At 32.4% G+C, this 16577-nt stretch overlaps 1 protein-coding gene across 4 annotated transcripts in view; it reads right to left on the minus strand.

Annotated features, from left to right (window-relative positions):
* Positions 1–16577, minus strand: part of LOC139517286 (dual E2 ubiquitin-conjugating enzyme/E3 ubiquitin-protein ligase BIRC6-like) — a 67637-nt gene that overhangs the window by 2815 nt on the left and 48245 nt on the right. For all 4 annotated transcript variants that reach the window (XM_071308193.1, XM_071308191.1, XM_071308194.1 and 1 more), the window contains exons 43-58: positions 16325–16472; positions 15719–15955; positions 15072–15188; positions 14442–14603; positions 12532–12660; positions 11353–11636; positions 10900–11104; positions 10353–10567; positions 9613–9813; positions 8633–8991; positions 7862–8040; positions 5678–5785; positions 5114–5328; positions 4201–4362; positions 1730–1807; positions 851–1174 (exon numbers count right to left, since the gene is read on the minus strand). In XM_071308193.1, coding sequence (XP_071164294.1) covers positions 851–1174; positions 1730–1807; positions 4201–4362; positions 5114–5328; positions 5678–5785; positions 7862–8040; positions 8633–8991; positions 9613–9813; positions 10353–10567; positions 10900–11104; positions 11353–11636; positions 12532–12660; positions 14442–14603; positions 15072–15188; positions 15719–15955; positions 16325–16472 — 3123 coding nt within the window. The remainder of the gene's footprint in view (positions 1–850; positions 1175–1729; positions 1808–4200; positions 4363–5113; positions 5329–5677; positions 5786–7861; positions 8041–8632; positions 8992–9612; positions 9814–10352; positions 10568–10899; positions 11105–11352; positions 11637–12531; positions 12661–14441; positions 14604–15071; positions 15189–15718; positions 15956–16324; positions 16473–16577) is intronic.

Raw genomic sequence — 16577 nt, forward strand, 5'->3', positions numbered from 1 at the left:
GAATTGTTTTACATTTGTCATTTCAGGACCTTTTAAAGCTGACTTTGCGTTATGGGCTTTTCTCATTGTTGAAGGCCGTACAGTGACCTATACTTGTTAATTTCTTTGACATTTGTTCTCTTGTGGAGAGCTGTTTCATTGGCAATCATACTACATCTTGTTTTTATAAGTCAAAATACTTGTTACTAAATCCGTTTTATCTCTTATTTGTGTGTATAATTTTTCCTGGTTTGAGCAATCTAATTTAAAAAGAACATACAAAAAAACCTAGGAAAAACCAGATGTCCTTTTTCTTTCTTTTAAGCTACAGATGCATCAGGTGGGAAAAAAAGAAGAATCTGTATGCCCCTGTAGCACATATACAACGTTGGATTTTTTTAGTAGACCAATACAGAAAGAAGTAGCATTTGCTTATGTGAATCTAATTTAAACCCCAAATAGCAGGACATTAAATTATATGCAACTTCACACTGCATGCATGAGAGAACTTGCAAGACATTTATTAACATTCTAATTTCAAGCGATGTTGACTACAATCAACATTTTTTTTTATCTGTTTTAAGCATTTATTTTCACACTCATGTAGGTATTGATAATAAAACCATTCATATATATTTCATTAAAATCTATCAAGACTTGTAAGGGTGATGACATTTAACATTTCAATTTAGCCTAGAGTTCTATGGGGAATAACTCCCATTTTTTTCTACTATTGGCATCGATTTTTGATTTTCTAAACAGCCTGTATTAATCACCTGCTTTTTCAACAAAGAAATACTATAATGGGCTGTAACCTATTTCAAAGACAACAGGACTATCTGGTATAGTTTTTAATGAGCTGTTATCCTACCTTCAGAGCCATTGTACTATGAGCTATAGTTCTACCCGTCCTTTTATCAGTACTGTATCCTTCCATTTCTGTTATCCAGTCCTCACATTGTTTTAATATTTCTTTCCTTTTGATCCAAAAATGTCTCTGTATAATATCCTTTAAACTTGGACATGGGTTTTTGAGTTGCTCTAACATAGCCCATTTGACTGTTGCCTGCCTTATGTTGGCATCATATTCTCTGGAGTTAGCAGTCCCTGATGGTGTTCCACGGGACCTTTCATATCCAGGTTCATTAAAATAAGGTTCAGAAACAAGAATTAAAGACTGTATTGATACAAGCACCTGAAAGATAAATAAAAAGAATTAAACTTCATTTGTTTGAAGCAGCAATTTTTCCAAATATATTGTCTTCTCTATAATTATGCTCATTGATTAAACATAAGAATTATAAAGTGATTTGAAGTTGCAATATATATTCCATTCTTTTTCAGATAAAAAGAAAAATAAGGAGATATTGTAGGAAAGCCAATGAGACGACTATCTTTAATTAACTCTACATAGAAATTAAATGAAATGGATCACTTGAAACAATTCAACAAAGTCAAGGAATTGTATAGGTAAACAATTTCTTTCTCAGTAAATGAGATAACAGACTGAGTTTTTCTTTTTTAACCATAAATTTAAAATAATAAAAGATACATCATTTTTCAATAAGCCTGATAGTATAAAGAACAGGATTGTTCATATTTTGTAGTTGTGTGATGTTTGACAGCAATGCTGACACCAACTAATTTTATTCGTTTGGGGTCAACAGCAATGAGATACTAAAGTAAACATACTACCAGAAAGACTGCGACATAATTTACCAACTCATATGTAAACAGAATTCTGAATTACCTGTAGAAAACTAGATGTTTGAGAATTCCATTTTTCCTCTGGTCTGCCATGCCATGTATTTAACACACTTAAGCATACCTAGAAATATAAAATATGGACGATTCAGATATATCAGAAACTATTCTATATAGTCTCACAAAGCACAACTTCAAGCTTTTTCACTGTTTTGTTTTACACATATATAGTCCCATAACTACAGAAGTCAAACTACATACTATAAATAAAAATTACAAAAAATCAAATCGTCTTTATGTGTATCTACCCTCACATATCTTTATAAATTGAACCAGATGCTCCGCAGGGCACAGCTTTATACGACCGCAGAGGTCGAACCTTGAACAGTTGGGGCAAGTATGGACACAACATTTAAGCTTGATACAGCTCTGAATTTGGATTGTGATTAAATAGTTGACACAACAAAGGTTTCTGACACAGAATGAATGTGGTCTAAGAACTTAAACTTAAAAACGTAAACATTTTAAAATCTAAATACATGGTTAGATTCAGCATATCATAGAACCCCAAGAATTCAATTTTTTATGAAATCAAATAATGTTCAATTTTAAACCCTTTAGACCTCAATGTGGACTAATTTGATAACCGGGCCCAAATATTAAAAATCTAAATACATGGTTAGATTCAGCATATTAAAGAACCCCATATATTCAATTTTTGTTGAAATCAAACAAAGTTTAATTTTGAACCCCGATTTGGACCAACTTGAGAACTGGGCCCATAATCAAAACTCTAAGTACATGTTTAGATTCAGCATATCAAAGAACCACAAGAATTCAATTTTTGTTAAAATCAAACTATGTTTAATTTTGGACCCTTTGGACATTAATGTTGACCAATTTGAAAACAGGACCAACAAGTGAAACTGCGAGCTACTGCTCACTGATGATACCCCTGCCGCAAGTGGATAATTTTAATAGTGTAAAAATATGCAAGTGTTCGGTAAACAGGAAGTTGTTGAGTGATGAATTTGAAAATGCATTACACGGTATAGCTGACTTGTATAAATCCTGAAACCAAATTTCAGAAATCCTTGTATAGTAATTCCTGAGAAAAATGTGACGAAAATTTTCAACTTGGCTATCATATGTAAAATTATACAAGTGTTCAGTTAACAGGAAGTTGTCGAGTGATGAATCTGAAAACGCATCACACAGTATTGCAGACTTATATAAACCCTGAAACCAAATTTCAGAAATCCTTGTATTGTAGTTCCTGAGAAAAATGTGACAAAAATTTTCAACTTGGTTATCATGTGTAAAATAATACAAGTGTTCGGTAAACAGGAAGTTGTCGAGTGATGAATCTGAAAATGCATCACACAGTATAGCTTACTTATATCAAGTCTGAAACCAAATATCAGAAATCCTGGTAGTGCAGTTCCTGAGAAAAATGTGACGAAAAATTTTCAACTTGGCTATCAGGTGTAAAAATGATACAAGTGTTCGGTAAACAGGAAGTTGTCGAGTGATGAATCTGAAAACGCATCACACAGTATAGCTGACTTATATCAAGCCTGAAACCAAATTTCAGAAATCCTAGTAGTGTAGTTCCTGAGAAAAATGTGACGAAAAATATTCATGGGACCGACGGACGGACTGACTGACAGACTGACGGATTGATGGACTGACGGAAGGACAGACAGAGGTAAAACAGTATACCCCCCTTTTTTTCAAAGCAGGGGTATAAAAATTAAGAATCTAAATACACGGTTAGATTTGGCATATCAAAGAACCCGAATAATTCATTTTTTGATGAAATCAAACAAAGTTTAATTTTGGACCCTTTTGGCCCCTAATTCCTAAACTTTTGGGACCAAAACTGCCAAAATCAATCCCAACCTTCCTTTTGTGGTCATAAACCTTGTGTTAAAATTTCATAGATTTCTATTTACTTATACTAAAGTTATTGTGCAAAAATCAAGAAAAATGCTTATTTGGGACCTATTTTTGGCCCCTAATTCCTAAATTGTTGGGACCAAAACTCCCAAAATCAATCCCAATCTTCCTTCTGTGGTCATAAACCTTATGTTAAAATTTCATAGATTTCTATTTACTTATACTAAAGTTATTATGCGAAAACCAAGAAAAATGCTTATTTGGGCCCTTTTTGGCCCCTAATTCCTAAACTGTTGGGACCAAAACTCCCAAAATCAATCCCAACCTTCCTTTTATGGTCATAAACCTTGTGTTTAAATTTCATAGATTTCTATTTACTTATACTAAAGTTATAGTGCGAAAAACCAAATGTCTTCGGACGACGACGACACCAACTTCATACCAATATACGACCAAAATTTTTTCAATTTTTGCAGTTGTATAAAAACAAATGGGGAAGTTAGGTAAAGTTCCTGGCCAATGTTATATAGAAATTGTAAATCAAGTGCATCAACTTACTTTTCAATTGTTTTGAATGAAACTTTAAATCATATTTAGATACCTGTGAAGGATACTAACCTTTCCATCATTATATAAATTAGGATTAAATCTAACGGTATGATTTCCTGTTGTTGCCAGGTTTATAAATGGTGGTGAATTAGGATAATCCTGAGGGAAATAGACATCAAATTCAAAACAACCATTAGCATAGGGTGTTTCTGATGGTCCTGTTATTAAAACCTGTAATATAAAACATACATGTCAATGTTACCATTGGATTCAAAACAACCATCTATTTCAGATAATAACACCTGATTTACTATTGTTTTTAAGTTGGTATAATATTGTTTAAAAATCTTGAGCTTTTACTGTTCTGCATGCTTGAACACAAACTTTTAATTCTTCACTATTCTTTTTACCAAATATCAAAAATATACTCATGACATGAATAAGTTTTGCATTTGTAATTTAAGAAAGTTACAACTGAAAAGAGCATGAAAGCAACTGAATGACTCAGAAAATCAACATGTTGACATTTATACAAGACAAACTAGGTCATGTTTTTCTCTGACTGTTTATAACGTCTTTACACTAAATCCATTGTATGTTGGATGTGTACTGATTGATAATTTAGTCTTAGATGCATGATTTTTTTATTAGTTGTTAGTGGCTTTGAACTAGCTGTCAGTAACTATGAGTACTCTCAGATCTGTACTTCATGTCTTTTTGTTTTTGGGATGTACAAGTACCCGTCCACGTCCACTTGTATTTGCAGTATTTGTATTTTTATCCATCTGATGAGTTAATCCTTTTTCAACTGATTTTTATAGTTCGTTCTTATGTTGTACTGTTACATCACTGTCCCAGGTTAAGGGAGGGTTGGGATATCATACCACATCTTCTTTTTTGTATTATATTGCAGTTTCTGGATATTTAGTGAAATTTGTTGAAATAAAAGTATCCATTGTATGAATCCAGATATAGCCCTTACCTTCATTATATCCAGTCGTTCTTCATCACATCGTACAAATACACTACTGCCTGCTGACAGAGGTAATGAGGTAGATAGAGTAACTGCCTCCTGAGCAAGTCGTCGAGTACGTGCAGGATTACTGTTGTCTCCTGCAGTCCTAACATTGTTCTCATAATGATGTCGACAGTTAAACTTGATACCATTACCTTCATCTTCTACGATTTGGAACACATCTACAAATATATTCAAAGACAAAATAAACTATGTGTTTCACTAGACTTTATACATGAACTAGATAGACAATTCAGTGAAAGCAGAGAGCAACAAAGTGTGGGACTCTTATAAAGTCCAGGATTTTCAAATTTTTTATTTCTAAGTAATTTGAGAAAGTTAACACAAAGTGAAGATTAAGAACCATCTTCTAACCATACTCTTCTTTGTGTGAAGATTATAATTCAATATAAACATACTTAGCAATGAGATGAACCATGTTTTCTTTGTTACAATAGTTAGTAACATAATTTGACCTGTAGCTCATCATCTAAATATATTACTCCCTAAAAGTAATGTAAACTATCTTACCGAACTGTAATGGTTTCATGACTGCCATATATTTCTCATCTGTATTATGTTTTAGTGCAAGTGAATTATTACCAGCTTCCATATGTTCACTCTTACTATGGTCTGCACCTACAAAACAACAAAATATTTAAATGTTTTTAGTATAACTAGATATCATTGAGATGGGAGCCATCTCTGTGGGCCCCGCTGTGAATAATGTGCATTAAAAAATTGTATCTTTACCATAGGACATGGGTTTGTCAACTGAAATCAAAGTTTTTGACCTTGACCTTTGACCTAGGAAGTTGTAAATAAATTATGACACACCCTTTGGTGTTGGTTTATAAACATGTCAAGTATAAACTTTGAAATGATAACGGTTCTCAAGATATAGAGCGGACACGATCTTTACCATAGGACACGGGGTTGTCAACCGAAACCAAAGTTTTTACCTTGACCTTTGACCTAGGAAGTTGCACATAAATTATGACACACCCTTTGGTGTTGGTTTATATACATGTCAAGTATAAACTTTGAAATGATAATGGTTCTCAAGATGTAGAGCGGACACGATCTTTACCATAGGACATGGGGTTGTCAACTGAAACCAAAGTTTTTGACCTTGACCTTTGACCTAGGAAGTTGTACATAAATTATGACATACCCTCTGATATTGGTTTATATACATTTCAGGTATAAACTTTAAAATGATAACGGTTCTCAAGATATAGAGCGAACAAAATCTTTACCATAGGACATGGGGTTGTCAACTGAAACCAAAGTTTTTGACCTTGAACTTTGCCCTAGGCAGTCGTTCATAAATTATGACACATCCTCTGGTGTTGGTTCATATACATGTCAAGTATAAACTTTGAAATCATAATGGTTCTCAAGATATAGAGCGGACACGATCTTCACCACAGGACACAGGGTTGTCAACTGAAACCAAAGTTTTTTTACCTTGACCTTTGACCTAGGAAGTTGCACATACATCATGACACGCCCTCTGGTGATGGTTAATAAACATGTAAAGTATAAAGTATGAAATCATAATGGTTCTCTAGATATGGAGCGGACACAAAGTTATTACAAAGTGTTACGGAGGGACGGACGGACAGACTGATCACTATAGAATTCATAATACTTAGAGTTATACACTATGAATAACAATTACAATCGCCAACAGTATTTATCTGATACAGGATTTAAATGAAAAACAGATGCAGCCCTAAGCTTGATAATTAATTGTAGTTTTCAGTAAAGATCACTTTTAGAATTTACCTTCAAATTTAGTATTCAGTCATCTTAATGACAAAAAGAAAAGACAGACATTGTAGGAAAGAGACAAACTCTGCAGTTTTGGCCTTATAATTTCATCAAAAATAAGTTTTTACTGTTCTACTATTTTACAAACGCAAGTTATGATTCTGAAGCAAAAGACAAATGCATGGTTTGTCCAAAATAACATAACAATCATAAATGCTGAAAAAAACTTTTTTTTGTCCACCATTACTAATTTTTTGTGTCTATACCATGAAGTTTATAAAACAAAGGAGTAGGTCCGGTAAGGACCGATTTTGGCCTCAAATTTCAGGTTCATCTGACGAAAGATTTTGACCACTTTTTAAACACTTAAGTGTCTATTTTATTTGAATTAATTAGTTTATGTGAAAGATTTTAACAGATTTAGTCATTAAAAACGATCCGATTCAAGCTCAAATATGAAAAATCTACCTAATATGCCGAAAAATATCACTTTTCAGATGGTTTTTGGTAAAAATGAAAGTGGCCGTATCCGTGTTCATCCTCAACCTTTATATATGTTGTGTATTATCATACAATACAACTTAAATTTCAATATTAAGGATGAACATGAATGCGGCCACTTTTGTTTTACACGAAAACCGTCTAAAAATTAACTAAAATGCTAGAATTATGAGGATTTCAGTAATTTAGCATGACTTAATGGTGCTCGTACCGGATATATGTGCATTGTATTGTCAAAAACAGCCCATATTTCTGTAGCAGAAGCATTCTACTGTCCAATAAATAACTAAAGGTTTACATTTTAACAATTTTGTAAAACTGCTATATTTTGGGGCCAAAAAGGGGTCTTACTGAACCTACTCCTTTAACTCAAAATACATGCATTCCATTTTTATTTTAGTTTTAAAGCAAATAGTTTCATATTAGAAGAGAACCTACCTGATTCTTGTTGTAATCTATCAGTAGCTATTTTAACAATCCTGGCTGTTTCTTGTATATTAGGTATCAGTAATGCCAGACCCTCGTTCTCTTCCTCCTCCTCTGTAGATATCACATTATGGACCACACTACTCGTCATTGTCTCGTGACCATTAGATCCATTTTTACCTTTGTTTGATCTATCACAAAAAGAAAAGAGTTTTAAAATTTATATAAAAATGTTTCGAATCAGTCCTGTTTTGTATGTTTATACATAACAAGTTTAGTTAGTCAAACAGCAACTCCAAATAATAACAATAAGATTGAAAAAAATGGCCGACTGACAATAATACACATAGATATTAGAACATGATGTATGAGTGCCAATGAGACAACTCTCCATCCAAGTCACAATTTATGAAAGTAACCATTATAGATAAAAGTACAGTCTTTAACACAGAGCCTTGGCTCACACCGAACAGCAAGCTATAGAGGGCCCCAAAAATGACTTCAAATAAAACCATTCAAACATGAAAACCAACAGTCTAATCTATGTAAAAAACAAGAAACAAGAATCACTTATGAACCACATCAACAAACGACAACTTCTGAACATCAGATTCATGTATCATATCATATCATGGTTATGTATATTCAATCTTAAAGGACAAATTTTAAATATGTTTAAACTCATTAAATAAACAGCTGAAACATCTAAAACATAGTGTTTACTTCTGTTTATTACATTAAAGTAATAATTTGCAATAAACAAGAAAGTTGCTATCAACTTACTTTAATCTACTAGCATATGTATCAACACATTTTCTCATTTTCTCCAGTAACAATCCTATGGATGCCGCTGTATCCTGGTTATTGTCTTTATCTAAAGGTAGCAACAGGGGTACCAGGGCAGGACATACTGCTATTCCTCTCAATAATTCTAACAACGATCTGTACATAGGGATGTGTCTTGCCATATCTAATACAGAATCATTCCGTAAGTATGATGAAATAGCTGGGATCAGACAGGACTGACTGAGCAATTCAGGTATCATGTCGGGAAGCAACATTTTCTCCGACGGACAAGAGTAGCTAGTACTATCAAATTCTGTTGGAACCTCTCCACCTGGGTTCACATAGCTAGCTAACACCTAAAATGAAAAAGATACATAATTCTCAATATTGTGCATTTGTGCAAGATATATGTATTGAAGCACTAAAAAGTTTTTTTTTCAATTTAAAAAATTTACTTCTGTTAAAACTGGAAAACTAATTTTATCATTTTAATGTATAATTTTTATTCTTATTTTATTTAAAATATTATTGTTAGATCTAAATACATTATTAATGCTTTACCTGATATGTTTATTTTTCACATAAAGTATAATTTCAGAGGTTATGACATCTTTTAAAATAATTTAAGTTGTCAAACCATATTGACCGTCATATCTAACAAACCTTCCCAAATTGACATTACCTAAATTCATCTGCTTCTATCCCACAATTGTTTATATGGTTGTATTCATTGCTGATTTAGAATTCACATACTTATATATTGTTTGTAAAAGGTTCAATTCTAAATCTGGTGTAGCAGTAACAAATTATGATATAAAGGGATAACAGAGACATCTGAAACCTACAAGTAAAATATTCATTTGGCTCATAATTGTAGACTGTACATTATCTTTCAGAGCAAGAATCAACAACAAATTTAATTAAAATCCCCTTGTTTCCCAGCAACTTATTTATTTATGACCTTTAAAATTAATTACCTGTAACAAACAAGCTACATGTTCTTCTTCTTGTTTCTGTCTAAGTAAAGCCTGTTCAGCATCCCAGCTAGATGTTGTTGATCCTGTACCAAACCCTGTCCCCTTGGCCCAGTATTGCTGAGATTTCTCCTCTGTCTGGGCAGGGGCTGTGGTAGTAGTGGTTGTTGTAGCTGTCTGCATAGCTGTCAATATCATCTGAGCCTAAAAGTATTATCATCATTACATATAACATTTCAAACTTATGGATTGTACTTTTTAAGAAGTTTCTAGAGAAAGTATTAAACAACAAAATTGGGGGCTGATATTTTTACAGCTAAAAGTGTTAACAAATGAGCATTTCTGTTTTTCATTTCGTAGTTACTAATGTTAGTGGACTGTCAATCAAAAACATTGATCAGCAAAATCTTAAATCAGCAAGTAATATTTTGACACAGATTTGCTTAGGGTAGTATGCTAAAATCAAAATCCCTTCAGATGAACTACTTTGACCACTTGGCAGCCAATGCCTCTCAATACAGAAAACCAGGTGAAAAATGACAGGATTATAATCACAATAATTTAAACTCCCATTTTTAAAGTTTTTATATGAATTAAACAGGATTTTTTGGTAAATATTGATTATAAATAAAATTATAATCACATTTTAATAGAAAGTGACAAAATAGCAATAATAAATGCATGCAATAATTTCTGAATTTACAGTAGTAGAAATAATGAATATGATAAAATTCTAAAATTACCTCTTGCTGGAAGCCTGGCATTGATACTCTGGGTAAATGGTGACTCAGTACTGATAGACAGGCTAATATTAGATGTAATGCCCAGATCTCTAGTGACATCCTCCTCAATAATACACCATCATCAGTTGTCAGTGGCATACTATCATACAGAGATTTCAACACCAAGAAAGGCAGAGTTGGTAGTGAACTGGCTATCGAGGATGTCAATATATGTCCTGTATAAATAAAACACATTCTCCTCTATACAAGATATATATATATCGGACTTAGACTGCTCTTGAACTGAATTTTAATGTGCGTATTGTTATGCGTTTATTAACATATATATTTGCTTTACCAAAAACATATTATACGTCCATGGAATTCAGTTACTATCAATCACCTACTCAAAATTGTATACATTTAAGGTGATGTGGTATGATTGCAATGAGACAACTATCCACAAGAGTTTAAATGATGTGGAAGTAAGCAATTATCATGTCAACATAAGTTTTTATGTAACATAAACATTTTGATTATATACAACATAAACTAAGATTGTACAAACCTCCATCTCCATCATCAGTGACACCTAAGACAAGACGTAACAGACACTGAGCTTTCTTCCTCTCTTTAAGTAGTACTTCAGCATACCCTGGTAGGCGTAAGAACAAACCAAATGCTATCAATGAATGTGGTGGAATTGTTGGGAACGCTAAAGAGGAGTTAGCTGCCCTTGGTACTGTTGGAGCAGGTGAAATTGGCTCATATAACTGTAAAAAAGAAAGGATTGAATTAACTGGTATGAAATACAAACAATATGCCAACACAGATATGTAAAGAACTATATTTGTTATATGCAAATAAAAAGAATCACATTAAATACTTCAGCAAATATTTATACAAAGATGGTTCAACCCATCTCATAGAATTTCTGAGGTTACCTTCCATTGTAATCTAACCATACGCAAGTCCCTAAATTCCTTAAAGGATAGTCCCATTGTCACCTATCTATATCTACCTCATAGAATTCCTCTGGGAATGGTTCCACTGTTACCCAATCATCCACACCCATGGTATTAGATACAGATTTACTGGACTGTGTACTACCCTCCTGGGAGGTTGGCTGTCTAGTTAACTCAGGGTCATACAACAAGGGCAGGTGTTCTGCCAGCAGAGCTAGACCACCTACACTAGCAAAGATCTGCAGTGCTGATGGAAAACTAGGTGTTGTCAATAACAGGGTATGTGACATTTCATGTTCCTCCTCATCTGTTTCTGTCCAATCATCTGGCTGGTTGCAGGCTGAATTTAAAAGAATTGAAATGTTCATCAAATAATGTCTTAAAGGGGCACTAGCTGTCAAATACGTGGTCACCGATTTGACTCAAATTCTCATTTTTGATTTATAATAGTGTAAAACATCTATCCAAACTACCAAAAGTCTAAAATAAACAGTTTACAGAGCATGGGGTAGATAATATGTAGGTTCGTTTCGTGTGTATTTTAGTCCAGACGCCATCTAATTAACTATCGATTTGACCTCAGATGACCATATAAGCGATGTAAACAAGTATTATTTCACTATTTCACTTTCATTATTGATTGAACAAAAAAAAAATCGTACTTTAGGGTTTTTTTTATATATCTCATAGCTAGTGCCCCTTTAATGAATTCTGTTCCACAAAAGTTTTTTTTTTTTATATATATTTAAGAGGGTGTTCATGGAAAAACCAGGCAGTGGATGGCACATGACATATTTTGTTTTCAATTTCATATCACAAATGCACTGAAAATTCATTGAAAAGGGGAGATAACTCTTCATTTTGTACACATTTTTGTTGCATTGTTAGTGAACTTTAAAATCATTTTCTGAGCCATCCACTGTTGATTTAAAAATATCATTGACATATATCTCCTTTGTATGATATAAACATTGCATTGTAACCAAAAATTAAGTGGGAAAAAAATTATGTTGTGCCACCCATATCATAGGATTTGCCTGATATTTACTTGGACAGCCTCTTAATACATACTCTTAAACATCTAAGATGAAATACAAGTGAGAGCATTTTAAATACATGTTAACCTCTGACTTGAGGGGATATCTCTATTCAGATTTACAACTGTGACATGCTATATTTAACTTTCTATGTTTAACATACTTTATATTTTTGTTTGTGGCAGATACTTTACTTACTTTGCTCAGTAGGTTTTTTACTTTCTAACTTGACAGTAAACTCCAGTAAACTACTGCCATGCTGTAATCCTCTTAGATGTAAAACCTGTAGTAACTGGGACAAGGTTAAATCTCCTGGTAGTGGTTTATCTATAACAAATAGTTTAATTATTATAAATATGTCTATTCTATATAACCTAATCACCAACTTGAACAATGTTGATACCTTCAACGATTAACACAGCATGCTCATCACTGATACTATAATGCCTTGTCGCAATAAAAAAGTCCCAGACAAAATGCAACGAAAAGTACATACTGGTTTATTATGTGTAAGAATATATAAGTATTTGGTTTACAGGAGGTTGGTAAACTCATTAAAGATACTAAGTTTATAATTTGGCTAACAAGATGTGTATTTCATTAACACAAGTCTTTTCAGCTGGGCTCTTTTCAGAACAGTTATGGTGACTTGAATAACACCTGTATCACTCAGATTACAATTCTACCTTGACAGGTAAGTTTGTATTTAGCCTATAAAATACTTATTTAGCCTTGAGAATTGAAAGGTCAGTTTATCCCATTCATACAATAGAAGTTTACCTTTAAGGGTCAGAATGGGGTTTACAGAATAGAGAATAAATGTAATAGCAACAAAAAATAGAGAATAGAGAAAATGAACATCAAAATAAAGAATAGAGAATAATTTACTGCAGTGCAAAAGTATAAAGAATAAATGTGCAAAATAAAAAGGAAACTTAGGTAACTGTAATGCAATACCGATAATATAATGATCAATGTGCATAATTGATAAATAATCTTGTAACAGAAAGACTATATAGTAAAATCATTTTCATGAGAATTTGCTTTACAGAATGAGAGTTATTTTTAAGGCTATTAAAAGAAAAATGCCCTAAAAATTTAAAGAATACAGATATTAAAAAACCCATGCAGGTCCTCGTGTCATTTACATTGTCAAAATATAGGACACATCTAGTCAAACTGGTTTTAAACTAGACATCTAGTCAAACTGGTTTGGTATAACTGACTGTTTCTTGCCCTAGATGTCTATTTCACAGTGACCTTATGTGTTTGTGCTAAGAGAACATTGTACTGTCAAATTCATTGATTTTCTGTTGGGACATGACCTACATTGTAAACATGCAAAATAGTGGCTTGAGATTTCAACTGATATTAGTATAATAAATTAAAATTTGGAATATTATATCCTGGTTGATGATGTTTTTTTTTTTGGGACCAAGATGTTTTCTTCATTCTTGTTCACATTATGATTATTTTAACCTTCAACATTGTTCAATGCACATTTAAAGATAGAAAAAATTTCAGCTCTCATTTAAAATATTTTGCAACTTAACAATAATCTGTCAGATTTGGTGTAAACAAAAAACAAGACCCTGCAAGCATAGTCTATTTCTATAACAGTCAAGCAGATAGTTCTTTTATATCTGAAAAAAAAAAACTACCATGTAAAGAAATATGCAATTATAAGGCCTAAAATAACCCCTAAAATTCAACACTAACAAATTTTTAACAATTAAATCAAGATGCACAAAGTTTTAAGTATTGGTCAGAATATAGGGTTCTTTTGTACTTTAACAATATCACAATAACAATAAAGTGACCTTAATTTTGGACAAGGTAAATGGCATGAAGCCAAATTTATCAACCTCTATTGTATGAATGGGAAACTGACCTTTCAATTCTCAAGGCTAAATAAGTATTTTATAGGCTAAATACAAACTTACCTGTCAAGGTAGAATTGTAATCTGAGTGATACCGGTGTTATTCAAGTCACCATAATAGCCAAAACAAATAAAAAATAGAAGAGCACTGAAAAACAAATATTCACAAAAGTTGTGGTTTTTTTTAACAAATGTAACAATCTTACATATGACATATGTTCTACTTACTTGGTAATAATGGATGATACAGTGTAAAGTTTGGAGGCTGTAGTTGTGAACTAACAGTATCAGCAGTATATCTTCTTCTCCGTGTTGGAGGGCGAGGAGGAAGACCTTTATTGCATAATTTATCATCTTTCTCACGCTTTTCTTTAGCAATCAGACCTGAAACTAGAGATAAAAGACAGAGTTACATTACATAGAGTGTACTGATACTGAAAAACACCAAATTGATGCTCATGTTGCTCCAAGGATATATATTATTATATGTTTTACTGTTAATCAAAGTATTTATAAAGCATCATTTTTGATTTAGTTGAAAAAGCAGTCTTTAAATCTTAAAAACAAATGATATGAGCATCTCTTAAATGTGAATAAACTGAAGGTTCTCATAAATAAGTTATTGACACAGGGATATGTCTTGCCTGTATGTAATTTTGAAAATATAATGCAAATAATGATATTAAAATGGCAAAACTTTAACATGTAAATTCTGTAATATACGTCAACAAGACACACACAGACTAACTATGGTAGGTGAAATATGAAACAGGCAGATAGGTCCAGGAATGAACTAAATGTTTGGATGACAAAGGGGGATACATCAGAATTAAAGGAAAGGTGTGCAATATTAATTACCAACAGTGCTGGAGATATCTGTAAATTCAGAAGTTATGTTACCAAAATCTTTCTTAGCATCATCTGATGGTTTCTCTGAGGGTTTTTCTATAAAATGTCCTGGCAAAGAATATGATTCTAAAAATATCAAAATTACAGATTTTAAGAAAATTATTGTATTTAATCACATACATGTATATCAACAATCTTAATTATGCATCATGCAAGGACTTTGACTTTTGTTTTTACTACTGTTTTTTCAAAGTTTGTACATGTTGCCTACTTTTAAATAAACAGTATAATAAAAAAAAAATCACCTACCAACAACCTTGGTGTATAGGAAGTGAACACAGATATGATTGTTGTATGTGAGATTTTGAAAAATGGCTGGATACTTGTATAAATCTGTTCAGTTTTGTTGAGAAGTACTATAATTGATGAGAGGACAATTGTCATAAAATTGAAGTTAGAACTTTCGCTTTTTTACCTTTAACAAAATGTTTATGAAGGCAAGGGCAAGTCTTATCATAACATTATCGTTGAATATTCAGTAATTCAGCTAGTTCCCAAATCAGCCAGTATTTGGACATAAGTTTGACTTCATACACCTATAAAGGGTTATTACATTCATTATTCTTATTCAATGGATAGCAAGTACTTAAACCAACCTGATAATTTCTGTAACAGTTCTGAACATGTTGTATGTAGACTAACCATCATACATTGACAACTCCTACCACCACACAGCTTAGGATGTTCCATAGGCATAGCATTCTTACAAGTCTGGATTTTCTGTTGTTGATTCTCTAATTTCAATGACACTAGAATCTTTTCATCCTCTAGTAGAACTTGTAGAAATAAACACCTAGCAAACCCTGACAGAGGAAAGTTATTACTTGTTGGACCTGAAAATTAATTATTCTTTTAATTTCACAATGAAAAAGACCATTTGTTTTCTTATACTGTAGTTTTAATTGCGGGGTACCAATTTTGTTGATTTTGTGGATTAAGGTGAATCATGAATTTAAATGCCCAACAAAGTCACATAATCTTTAGCCTAGTATGTAGATTTTTGCAAAACCATGAAATCAGATATCCACAAAAATTGGCACCATTGAAAATAAATGAATCCAAAGTTATTTTAGAGTAAAGATTAATATTTACTGACAATGGAACAACACCAAGGTTTATAACATTCCACAATGTTTAAAATATTTGAAGAGTATTTTTTTCAATAAAGCTTACAAATCCTGACAATAGTTATTGCCACTCACCATTTTTAGGACCTATAGATTGTTCTTTGATGACTTCACACATGACTTTAGCAAACAACAACTGATTGACTAGATGACAAGAGATCACATGATTAAAGAACTGAACAGCAGATGTTTCTATTGACGTCCTATCTTCTACTGACATTGGCTGAAATAGAGATCACATGATAAAAGAACTGAACAGCAGATGTTTCTATTGACGTCCTATCTTGTACTGTCATTGGCTGAAAAAACAACTAAAGTGATCATATAA

The sequence above is a fragment of the Mytilus edulis genome, chromosome 3 (assembly GCF_963676685.1).
Source record: "Mytilus edulis chromosome 3, xbMytEdul2.2, whole genome shotgun sequence".
Lineage (NCBI taxonomy): Eukaryota > Metazoa > Mollusca > Bivalvia > Mytilida > Mytilidae > Mytilus > Mytilus edulis.